The sequence below is a fragment of the Lissotriton helveticus genome, chromosome 11 (genome assembly GCF_964261635.1).
Source record: "Lissotriton helveticus chromosome 11, aLisHel1.1, whole genome shotgun sequence".
Taxonomy (NCBI): domain Eukaryota; kingdom Metazoa; phylum Chordata; class Amphibia; order Caudata; family Salamandridae; genus Lissotriton; species Lissotriton helveticus.
The window spans coordinates 602,182,544-602,195,401 of record NC_136072.1 but is presented as its reverse complement, the minus strand read 5'-3'; the positions used below and the strand labels follow the sequence as shown (position 1 = coordinate 602,195,401).

The 12,858-nt window shown below is 48.1% G+C and overlaps 1 protein-coding gene across 2 annotated transcripts in view; it reads left to right on the top strand.

The window, feature by feature from the left end:
- The window catches only part of XRN1 (5'-3' exoribonuclease 1), a 1,049,234-nt gene that overhangs the window by 117,291 nt on the left and 919,085 nt on the right, over positions 1-12,858 (top strand). For both annotated transcript variants that reach the window (XM_078666417.1, XM_078666416.1), the window contains exon 10: positions 2,254-2,388. In XM_078666417.1, coding sequence (XP_078522543.1) covers positions 2,254-2,388 — 135 coding nt within the window. The remainder of the gene's footprint in view (positions 1-2,253; positions 2,389-12,858) is intronic.

The following is a 12,858-nucleotide window of genomic DNA, read 5'->3' as shown; positions in this document are numbered from 1 at the left end:
ACAACTTTTGGGTTGATCTAAAGCATTAGCACGATTAACAACCTCTACACGGGGTACAACCTCAGCTGGACCACCAATGGTCTCCTCGGTACATGTGAAAATCTGGGTATTCACCGCAGTCTTTAAAGCAGGGGCAGGTTTAAGCCTATTTCCATAGTGCAGAGTAGGATTTGCTACCCGAGATCGCTCAGGCTCTATACTAGTCCCTTTAAGTTTCCAACCTGGGCATTTAAGGTTACCCTCATACAGGGCCTACTAACCTGTGAATGTCAATCATTCAGATCCAATGTACTCAAGGGTTGGTATCTATTCTGAGTCGGGATCTCAAAGATTGGACGCTTGTTGGTATTGGGAGGCCTACTTTGGTTATTAAGGTGAGGTACCTTGCTAAGATAGTTATAGAAATACCCTAATGGGTGCACACGTACACCATTCTCATCCGGCGTTAGAGAGGTTGCTCTAAGTAGGACAGTTGCGACATGTTGAGGGTGTTTGAAATTAACAATGACGCATTCACCCCTACAGGTTTTTCTAGCATTACCGATCCAATTTACCCTTCTGGTTGTGAGTATTTGGTCAGAGTAATTTGTTGGCAACCCGCAATGCCTGTTCTGCTAGGAAACAGTTTTATTTTTGAGTGAATCATGTGATTCCTGGGGGGGTTGCGTCAAATTGGAATCTAAAGGCGGGACATTGGAAAGCACAACAACATAGGGTGCACAGTCTGGTGGGAGATTAGTAAAACGGGTTTTCCTAGTTAATGGGACTGATGTCCCCGCTATACTTGCTGGGGCCACTGTGGCCTGTTCTATCCGACCATCCAGTGGACCCGGCTCACCGGGGTTGTTGTTACTAGCCCTTCCCACAGGTAACTTCTGTACAACGTTGCTGTTTAATACATCCCTAACTTTAGGCCTAGGGCTCTCATTGTTGACAGTATGGGCACCCAGGAGACTTCCTAGTCTAGACACTTCAGCTGTCAGTAGATCTATTTTATCCACTAGAGGCTTAACAACAGTTTCGAACTAACCTCTATCATATTAACTAATAAATCAAATTGCTCAGAGTTCATATTAGCTCCATTGTTATTAGTCATAGTCTCCTTGTGTCGAACAGAGCTCTTGGGTGTGATTTCAGTTCTTTTCTTGTAAAGTGTTCCCCCACGCTTGGTCTGTACTTTTCTACAAGTCCTTACTGCTCTCTTAGCTGGAGAGCGCCGTGATGGAGTGTCAAGAGGAACATCCGATATGTCCTGGACTAGTACATCCTGATCTGGTGCTGGTACTACCGGTATTTCCACTAGTGAAACATCAATAGTACAAGGAGGGTCCAGAGATGGTTCAGAGATAACAACGGGGGACGTAGAAAGTAAGGCTGGTGGACTTTCCCGGCCCAACGATTTTCTTCGGTCATTATTAATCTTGCTCACAACTTTAACTAAATAGTTGTCCTTAATTGATTTCTGTTTGGACATTGTTGTAACTGGTTGATCGTCCCAAAATTGTTAATATAAGAGTTACAAACAGTGGGCTCAGAGAAATAATAAATAATATCGGTACAAGGTACTTTATAACATTAAAACTATGAGCTATAAAAATATAGTCATAGAAATATATCCGTATTGCTTACAGGTTTAGTAGGGTAGCATCGATCAGGGGGGGTGGCCCAGTCCAGCCTCGTACTGCCCCGGGCTGCCACAGACTGGCCTGCCCTTGTCCCGGGCTTCTCCCGTGCAGCACCCGCGCGCGACTCGCGGGATGAGAGGCGTTCCGGTCTGTCGCAGGTGCGCTGGTGCGCCCTGACCCCCGGGGCACCTGGGAGTGGTAGTCCTCAGCCGTTGCCCTCACTGCTGCGGGAGGACGAGAGGGTGCGAAGCACAGGAGCCGTTCCCCTCACGGCTGGTGCTGGCGTGGCGTGGTGAGTCCGCTTTTGCCCCCCGTAGACTAGTCTCTCTATAAATATTCAGAGTTTGAGATCTGTTTCCTGCCTATTTACGCTAATTTGGGAGTTGTCCTTCATCATTTAACTCTTTTAAAGTCGACCAGGTTACCTGGGTTGTCAGTCAGTCAGTGCCTTCTTTGCCAATTTCCCAGGATCAGTTGGATTTCTCATCATCCAGGCCTTAATTAATGTTTTGATCAGTGAATATATCAAACAATATACCTTTTTTATTTTAACCATTTTGTATTCGTAAATTAATGGCAGCTATTCCTGCAAATCTGAGAGCAATAATATGTCTCTATTTGTTTCCAGTTTGACCGTGAACACTTTAATGAAGTCTTTGTTGACCTAAAATGGTTTGAAAGCAAAGTAGGCAATAAGTACCTCAACGAGGCAGCTGGGCAAGCAGCAGAAGAAGCAAGAAAAAACAATCAGAAAAAATTAAAGGTTAGAAATTCTTATATTCATAATTAAAATATGGAATTTTGCTAGGTAATCCTGACACGCAGAATGTTTTTTAGGAACTTATGTTCATAAAAAGTTTAGGTCAATGTGTTTCTTAATCATTTCCTTGGGTAATCATGTCTCTTTTTACATAAAATGTAGGTGTTGTGTAATACAAATTTGCAAATATAGTTGGCAGGAATTTATCTTTAATATTATTTGAACAATGCACATTTTTGTCAGTATAAACTCCACTAAGTGTTACTGCTGGGACAGATGTAAAAACCTAGTTATTTATGTGAAAAGCAGCCGTTTTCCAAAGTTTGTACGAATACCAGGAACCGAGACACCTGTACACGCGCCAGTTTTAGCATGCAAATTTTGGTATCCACAAGGAAGTCTGTGAACTCTGCTTCCTTGAAGGGGAGTGCAATCCAGCTTTTCAGAATGAACCAGGGAACCTAAGTGATGGAGAAAGACTATGATGTAATGCAGCGTTCGTGAAGGGTACTTGGCCATCAGGAGAATGGTGTCATGGTAGATCATTTGCTGAGGTGTCCTAAGACAGTTTGGAGGAGTTTGAAGGAGTTCAAGGACAGACCAAAGAGTAGGAAGTGAAACTGTCATCTGTCTACCCACTGGAAATTGAGAAACATCGGGGGTCTTCAAAAAAATGGAATGGAGAGAAAAGCATCCTACAGATGTGAATGCGATGAAGGGGTCTCAAAAATGAGTGCCCTTCATCTTTAAATGTGGATGTAAAACCCACATGTTTATAGAATTCAGATCTATTACTAGGTGTAAACATTTGAGCTTTTCTGTACCACAGAAATTGAACTGACAAAACCGTTCATGGTGAAGTAGATCCCGTTGTCCCATTCCTGATCAATGCTGCCACCTCTACGTTTACTGAGTAGTCTTCTTTGTGAGAGAAGAAATGACATTCGGGAAGCTGGTGCTATACTGGAAGATCCTAAAAAAGCTGTACAATAAATGTTGATGATTTTAAGTACTTAAATATGCCAGTAAATAGTTCCTATTCTGGCATAATTGATATGCTCACTCCTTTTTTCTTTTGTGAGGTGGAAGCTGGAGACTAACTTGATTGAGCTTGTGAAGAAGAGAGAAAGGTCACTCCTCTGCCCCTTTGTCTGTTGGGGTGTGGGGACTCTGATTGGAATGACCTCCACTGTTGTGTCTGAGAAAATGAAGACGGCTGTACAAGCCTCTTCTGCCAGTTAAGCACTCTTCCCTCTCTTCTGCCAATCCTTAAACCCTTCTTTTGTAAATGATGCAATGTGTGGACTACTGAGCCTTGTCTAGGGAGGTGGAAGTGGGATGCAGTTAGAAATCTCTTTAATTAACTGATCTCCAAAGAGGATGCCTCTACTGGAATTTAGCTTAGATTGCCGATATCAACAATATTATTATTCTTGTCCATAAAAACTGAATTTTACTATTTAGCAATAATGGTGGTGTTAGCATCTCCCAAGAAACCCAAAACTCTCTGAGACCAGTCATTAAGCGTAGTGCTATCAAGAGCGCCCTGGGCAGTGGGCTCTAACACATCAAGAAGTACTAGGAGCTTGCTTTATGACATGTAACTGGCGACTCTGGTAAAAAAATAAAACAGGTTGTTAGCTGTCCTGAAAGCTTTAGACAACAGGCTGTTTGGCCTACTAGTTCCTTGAGTTGCTCATGTGTGCGTTTGCCAGATGCAGTGACAGTTGGCCATACTTCTTGAAGTGACAGAACCTCTGAAAAGGAATTCTGCTTGTGGGGGCTCTAAAACTTTGTTCCTCAACGAAGTGACTTAGGGCGGTTTAATATTCCTTGTCAGTCTTGACAAAAGTCTAACTGAAGATCATGAGTAAGAGCTGTGAAAGGACTCAAAATCTCCTACTGATAAATTTAAAAAAAATCTAAAATAAGATGAGGTCTGCAAACAAAAATGTAATAGATGCTGTTCACAGCTGGAAAGACAGAGACTGTTTTACTTTGAGGCCTAATTGGATGATGTTTGTTGCTCTTAGTTGAGACAAAAAGGCAAGTCCTCTAAGAACTTTGATCATCTTGGCATTCTAGCATCTCATGCAACAGGGAGGAAAGAATGTAAACCAGCAGGGTAAAACTCGTTTCATCTCTATGTAACTTTTTTAACGTGAAATGTCCTTGCCCTACTAATAACGAAAGTGGAATATGATGACTCCTGTAAAACTAGAAGATCAAGGGTCTCTCAGATCTAAGGAAAATTGACTTCGCCCGAGTGGTGAGATTGGGAGGGTAATGCAGAGCAGGTTGATTCCTTCTTGTGTTGTCAGGGCAGCAACCTACTAAGTGCTTCGCCTCACATTTGCATGTGTTGCCAGTGCCAGTCTGGTTAAGGTGTACGAGGCCCTGCTCAAAGTCTTTGCTCTCCATGAGCCTAACAGGGGTAGTTGAAATGTGGGTCTTTTAAAGATTGTGCCTTTTGTGCTCAAGTTGCCAACTTTGATTCCTTTTTTTTTAATTGCTTTATTAAGTATATTGAAATACAACCGCAGATGAAAGCACCCACCAGTACATTAGCCCCGGACAAAACCACTTGCAGCATTCATCATTGATACTATTAAACTAACACAGCCATAATGCCAACATCCCATCAGAGGGCAGGCGGCGTTCAACTTCGTATTCTTGACGCACAGTTCAGCAGGGACCGTAGAGGAGAACACACAGCAGACCCAAGGTGAGAGTGTATTGTGGCACATTACCCAACCATTCCGTTCCAAAACTCGCTTGATGGAGAAGACCCATCCTCCCTGTCTTCCAGCTTCTCGCGCCAATTCCAGCCAACGTTTCAACCAATGCCAGCCGGCTCAGTAACACCTGAAGCGTCCAACACATCCCCATCCCTTGCCTCGTCCAGGCGTTCACTTCTCACACCTGTCAAATAAGCTGTATATAGGCCCGAGAAATTTTTTGGTCTGCTCCTGGGCGGCCGCAGCTCGCTGTAGAGCTCAGATTGCGTGGAGCAGTAGAGCATATCCCTGGACCACTGCTGTAAAGTGGGGGTAGGGCCCCTCAACCAACACATTGCTACTCTCCTCCTGGCAATAAGTAATCCCATATCCACCAGTCTGCGGATAGCTTTTGGAAGGGCATTAGTGTAGCCTAGGAGAGCTACCAGCGGCACTGCTGTGAGTTCCGTTTCATCAACCCTACCCAGCTCAGCAAACACTGCCTCCCAAAAGGAGTATACACCCGGGCACAACCATGCCAAGTGTATAAAGTCCGCAACCTCCACATGACATCTCTCACATTCAGCATTTTCACGCAACCCATATCTATGCAGTCTCTCTGGGGTATAATATACCCTATTAAGGTATTTAAATTGTACCAGCCGGTGCCTACCATGCAAAGATATCCTTCCGATATTCATGCAGCAATAGGACCCTTAGCATCGTCCAGAAAGACGTTCAAATCTCTCTGCCATGCTAGTCTGGCCGCCGTATATTTATGCGCCCTATGGGCCATTGCCCTCTTGTAGAGAGCAGCAGTCATCTTACGAGGAGAAGGGGTATTGACTACATATGTGAACTCGCAAACCTCAGGAGGCTCAGCCATATCACCCAGAAGCGCTCTCAATGCCCCTCTCACTCTGTGGAATTGAAATTTGTTTAACGTTGTGAAACTCTCCGGCAACCCATCAAGTTGTTCTGCAGTGCGAGCCGTACCGTCACAAAAGAGATCACCCGCCACTTTGATATTAAGAGCGTGTAGAGCCCTAATCACGCCTATCTCAGTGCAAGGACCCAACCATCTTAACCATTCTATGGGCATAGCCGGAGAATATAGTAGCACATCTGCCTGCTGTATCAACAACCAGTGCCAAGCATGTCTGGTGGAATTCAAGGAATCCATGACGCCCGTCCTACGATCAGGCTGTTCCAAAACAACAGCAGGCAGAGGTATTGACTCTGCGAATAGTCGTTCCATCCGGAGATATGGCACATTCGCGTCTCCATTAATCCAAGCATGAAGGTGTGCAGCCTGCGCCACACGGTAGTGCAATTCCAGGTCGGGCGCACCAAGGCCACCCAAATGACACGGAAGCGTGAGGACCCCCCCACTGCACCCTGGCTTGCTTGCCAGCCCAGGCCAATTTTAACAAGAGCTGCCTTAATCTGGTAAAGAAAGTCCCCGGTAGGACAAGAGGGATATTCGTGAAAAGGAAAAGAAATCTAGGCATGGCCACCATTTTCATAATCGATATGCGCTCCATCAGTGACAGGGAAATACGAAACCACAACTCAACATCATCCTCAAGTTTCGAAATAGCCGTGCCATAGTTTCCCAGAAAATCTATATCCGCCTTCGCATGCAATCGTATGCCCAAATAACAAACTGAATCCTCTGTCCACACCAAAGGGTATTCCATCTCAAATTCGGTGGTGGCAGGGGTAAGCGGGAATACTAAGGATTTCTCCCAATTGACCTTAAGGCCAGACAACGCCCCAAATCTCACCACCTCCCTGATAACTGCCGACAGGTTTTCCTCAGGCCTGCGTACATAAAGAAGCGTGTCATCCGCATAAGTGGACACTATTATTCTATAGGTAGGAAACCCTATACCTTCTTTTTCATGATACTCCCTCTGGGCGCAGGCCAGAGGTTCTGCCACCAAGGCATAAAGGAGCGGGGACAGGGGGCAGCCCTGCCTGGTGCCTCTAGATATACAAAGGGGGGGCGGTGACGAGATCTCCGATTCGCACACGGGCCGTCGGCCTGTAATATAGAGTGCCGATTAATTGCAAAAAGATTTGCCCAAGCCCCATTCTCATTAGCACCTGCCTCAAAAACAACCATTCAACTGAATCAAATGCTTTTTCCATATCTAAAAATACAGCGACTGCTTTAATTTCTTGGCGAACGTGCTGCATCACACCAAACACAGTCCGAATATTACACGTCAAATTTCTGGAAGGGATGAATCCCGCCTGTTCAGGAGCAACGAGGATGTGGGACGCTAATGCCAATCTAATAGCCAAGATTTTAGCAAACAGTTTCGTGTCCACAGTAAGAAGCGACAACGGGCGAAACGAACTGCACTCATCTAGAGCTTTACCCAGTTTAAGAATGGCAACCAACATGACCTCTCTCATTGTAGGGGGCATCATTCCCGACTCATATATATCAGCAAACAAAGTAGCGAGATGAGGAAGTAACTGCTCCAAGAATGCCTTATAGAAGGCAACAGTTAGCCCATCTGTCCCAGGCGCGCTACTAGCTTTCATGCCGCCCAAGGCCTCAATAATTTCATCCTTTTCTATCGGATGACTCAAGAGTTCCCTGTGGGCGTCCGGAACGAAGGGCAGTTGAATAAACTCAAGGTATTCACTAATTTGATCCTCCATTCCCTCTGATCTAGATCTGTATAGTTCCACGTAATACTGCCAAACGGTCAGCCACATCCTCTTCGGTTGTCAAAAGTTCACCATTTTCCGACTTAATCTCAGAAATTAGAGTCTTACCACGTCTAGCCTTCATCAATCGAGCCAAAGCAGATCCCGGCCTCTCGCCCTCACCATAAGTGCGTGCCGTAGCATACTTTCCCATATGCTGCACCTCGTGATCTGCCGCTTCCTGATATTCCTCCAGAAACACCTTGATCTCACCATCCACAGCCTCAGCGTCGCCTTGGACATGTCGCTGCTCCAGGCCTTTCAGTCTGCCCTCCAAGTCAGTCAGAGTTTGCCTAATCGCTTTGAGCACCCCCAAGTGTTTCGACATGGCTACCCCCTGATATACACTTTAAAAGCTTCCCAGATCGTTTGAAAATTATCAACAGAGCCAATGTTAGCAGTGAAGAAGGTGTCTATCGCAACAGCCATCTCCTCGCGAAACAACGGGTCGAGAAGGGAAAAGGGAGGGAACCTCCAAGTGAATGGTGGGATTCTCCTCCCGGGCAAATCCAGAACCAATAGCAGTGGCGAATGATCCGAGAGCGTGCGCGGCAACACCTCGCACTGCTTGACCAGTCTACACAGAGGACCTGAGGCTAACCAATAATCAATCCGTGTGTGAAGATTGTGTAATGCAGAGTAATGTGTGTAACCACCTCTCTCCGCTTCGCATCCGCCACACGTCACACAAATCCAAACATACCATGACTTCTTCAAGCTTTCTCGCTGCAGCTGCTGGGCCCCTGGGGGGGGCCAGCGGACCTATCCAAATCAGGATCCCTGACCAAGTTGAAATCACCTCCCCAGAGTATCTTAGTGTAATCATATTGAGATGTAATCCTAGCAAGTTCCCCAAAAAATTCAGGGCAGTCAAAATTAGGCCCATATACATTAACTATAAAGATGTCCAGGCCCCGGCCCCGCCAGCTGGATATAACGTATCGCCCTCCGACATCCTCTAGCAGTAGCCGAAGCGTAAACGGAGTTCTGGGATTAACCCAAGTCAGGACCCCCCTAGCGTGTGTGGTGAACCCCCCCGCATTAATATTACCCTCCAAAGCTCTAATTTTGAGCATAGGGCTTGGCTGTGGGAAGATGCGTCTCTTGTAAGAGAGCTAGGTCTATATCATGCCTATTGAGGTAACTAATCACTTTACGGATCTTACGATGGTCATTAAGTCCCCCGACATTCCAGGAAAGCACTCGCAACCCGCCCAATCCCTCCCTGGTATCCAGTGTTTCACGTGCCATATAGTGTCTGTGCAGGCAAATGTGTGTAGAAAAACTGCATGCGGGCCAACAGTGCGTGTATCATCTGCTGAAAGAAAAACAAACACTCATAACCCTCCTGAGACCCAACTACCCCCCCAACTACCCCCCACCCACAGCAGACCTCCCCCAACATGGTCGCATGAGATATCAGTCTCCTCCCCTCATCCCCCCAGCCCCCCATACTCCATCCATTAACTTTGTAATGCAACAAAAAGAACAACCACAGTGCGAGGCACACAAGGGCGGAGGGCGCTCCCAACTAAGAAACTGTAAGGAAGCGAAAACCAAAATCTAGCCTCAGCCCAAGCTCCGCCCCTCACATAAGAACATTTGCAGTTGAGGTCGTAGAGCTGCAGACCCCCCCATGGTCAGGGGTCAAGTGTCCCTGACCTGTTTCAATAAGTAAGTCACAGTTAGCACCATAAGGGTCGCCATCAGTAAGCCTAGTTCAAAGCATTTTCATGTATTCTAATGCTCTACAGTTGTCCATTCATTGTCTCAATAACCTCACACTGAGTGGCGGCTACCCTATCCAACAAACTTTTCCCACCCGAGTTTACCGCCCTAAGCAGAGCCCCCACAGCAACACATAAAGGTAAATGTCCAGTCTCACATAGCATCCCACAGTACAACGGCCTGACCACGCAATGTTCAAAGAACTGTTACCATGTAAGTCAATCTTGTTCATCCAGCACTGAGTCCGCCATTTCGTCCTGATGCGCTCTCGTCGGGCTGGTTCTTTGGTCTTTGGACCTTTTCCTGATGGCCTGCTGGAGAACCTTGGGATCCGTGAATATGTGTGACATCCCCTGTCGGTTGACCCGGAGCTTTGTAGGGTACACATGGCGTAGTCTGCTCCAAGTTCGCGGAGTTGCTTCTTGAGGGGCACAAAATGTCTGCGGGACTCCTAGACCCTAGCTGTAAAATCAGGGAATAGGGATAGCTCTGAGCCCTCGTATTTTAGGACCTTCTTTTCCCGGGCAATCCTCAAAGCAGCGTCCTGATCGCGATAGCTGAGAAGTTATGCAATAATGGGGCGCGTGGGATCGCCCGGCGGCGGATGGGGCCCCAGGGCCCTGTGCGCCCTCTCCACCACAAACATGGCAGAGAAGACTGCCTCCCCCAACAGCGTGACAAGCAATTTTTCCATAAATTGCTCCATGTTGCCCGTAGCTGTCGTTTCCGGAAGACCTACCAGCCTCAGGTTACAGCGTCGGGAACACGCTTCCAAATCCTCCACTTTGTCTTGCAGGATGCGGATAACTTTCCCCAGTTGCTTATGATCCGCATCTAACGTAGTGTGGGACTTCTCCACTTCCGTGAGGCGCCTCTCATTCATATCGAGTCACTCAGCATGTTTATCTAAGCGTTCCACCATTCTGTCCATCCTGGATGACATGGCATCCATTTTAGTTCACAGCGCCGAGATGCCATTCTGCAGAGAGTGTTCCATAGATTTCAGTATAGTACGAATGTCATCTTCTGCATCGTCCTGCACCGGCGCGATCTCCCCCACACTCCTGCCAGGACCTGGGTCCTGTGACTTAGATCTTCGTTGTTCAAAAGACAGCTTGGATTGGTTCTTGACTCCTTTACCCATGGCTGAAGGAATCGAGAGTCTCAGGGGATTAGTATAGCAAGATCAGCAGAGTGGAGGACAGCGACCAGCCAGCGAGACCCCGGGAAAAAGAGCAGGCCGTCAGCAGCCCCAGCCACCTCGGCTATATTACCTCCTCTAATTTATGTAGGCTCCAGTCCGGCTCCGTCGCACTGCTGGGCCTTCACCACTCTCCGTCGCGGGGGCCCGCTCTCGAGGCGACAAAAACAGAACAAGGCCTCGCCAACAAGTCCCGCCACTGTGCAAATATTCACCCCCTAGTTTTGCAGCGTGAATCTTTCTGGATTCACTATGCTGTGCATTATTCCGCGGTCTTGTGGTTGGGTCCGGATTCGTAGTCTTTTCTTTGTTTTTTTTTGTAGCCCAGGTGGGCGTCGGCGTCACACCTCCTTGGGTGCATTTCCGGTGACGTCGGCATGCTTCCTGCGGAAGCTCCCACTCTTGGGCGCCATCTTCAGATTCTCTTTTTCCCCGGTCGGGTCTGGATCGTTCCCGTTTGGGCTCCAGACATTTTTGGAGAAAGAAGAAGGAAAATACAGAAATTAGAAAGAAAAGTCATCTGAAGACTCCAGGAGACTTCATCGACGAGGAGTCAGCAAAGGAGAATTCATCGTGATCTTCGACAAACGTCGACGAACACGCGACAAGGGAGGCCCTGACCGCTCGATGATGGACAACACGCCGTTCAAGTTCTGCCGTAACTGCCACCACAAGTACGCGCAGAAGGACCAGCACCCGGTATGCAACCTTTGTCTACCGGTAAATCACGAAAGCGAGGACTGCAACGCCTGCTCCGCCTTCGCCCCGAAGACCCTTCGTGTGAGAGAGAGACAGAGGGTAGCGCACGCCACCCTGCAGGGGAAGGCCCCGACTCCGTCCCTTTACGATCTGGGGATGTCTTCCGAGGAAGAGGACAACGCTGCCGCCGAAGACGACAGCTACACGGTCGTAGAGACCAATTACACGAAGACTTCTGATAAGGTAGGAGACACTCTCCGGCCCCCAAGAACCCAAGAGACTCTGAGTCTCGAAAAACGAGGGCAAGGCCCCGAAAGCGCCGACGCCAAAACACCTGGCGTCCGCGAGTACTCACAGGTCCAGCGGATCCTCTGAGAAGGAGTCCCCGGCGCCGAGAGCTGTTGAACAGCAGAAGTCGTCGAAAATAGTCCCCGAAAAGGATCGATCGACGCCGAGGGAGAAGGACCCTAAACTACCGACGCCGACCAGAGACCCAAAATCCGGGTCGACGTCGAAAACTTCGGCACCGAAAAGCACGGCGCCGAGCCAACCGCCGAAAAGAGCGGCCGAACCATCCGACGCAGAACACGCAGCCGAGATGGAGAAAAAGAGAAGGCGCCTCGAGGCCAAAATGGAAAACATCTTGCAGCGGAAGAAAGAATTCGACGCAAAGATGAAAACCTTCACGATTCCACACAAGACCAAGCCACCAGTGGTGGAGGTGGTCGAGGAGGAAGACGAGGTCGCCGAGGAACAAGACCCGGACGTCGAGGTGGTCGACGACCAGGAAGAGGACGAGAATCCCTACGATAGTTACAACTATGGGGAGGAAGAGGACAGCAGGACGGACGCAGAGTCGGCCCCCTCTGACTTACAGGAGGTGGATTACCTAGATGTCGACACCGACAGCCCGGAGGAGGCGGTCGACACATATCCCTCGAGGCCCTCGCCGCAGGACGACATCGGGGCCTACAACTCGGTGATAAAGTCTGCCGCAGCGGCATTCAAACTCAAGCTCGACGAAGAGAAGCAGAAAGCAGACTTCCTTCTAGAGACATTGCTCCCCACACAAACAAGCAGCCAGTACCTACCAATACTCGACAGCGTCTTGGCTCAAGGGAGGGAAGCATTCAGGGAGCCCGCAACATGCAAGGCAGTAACTCCCAGAACAGAGAAGAAATACAAAATTCCTCAAAAGACACTCCCTACATTCAGGGCAAAGTCTCCGCAGACTCCATTATCATGGCCACAGCAAGGAAGAGGGCTAACGTACCCACTACTTCTGGACCACCACCGGATAAGGAGAGCAAGAGGATGGATCTGGTGGGCAGAAGGATCAAACGGAATGCCGCGACCCACTGGCGCATGGCTAATTCCAATGCCCTGATAAACAGGCACATGTAC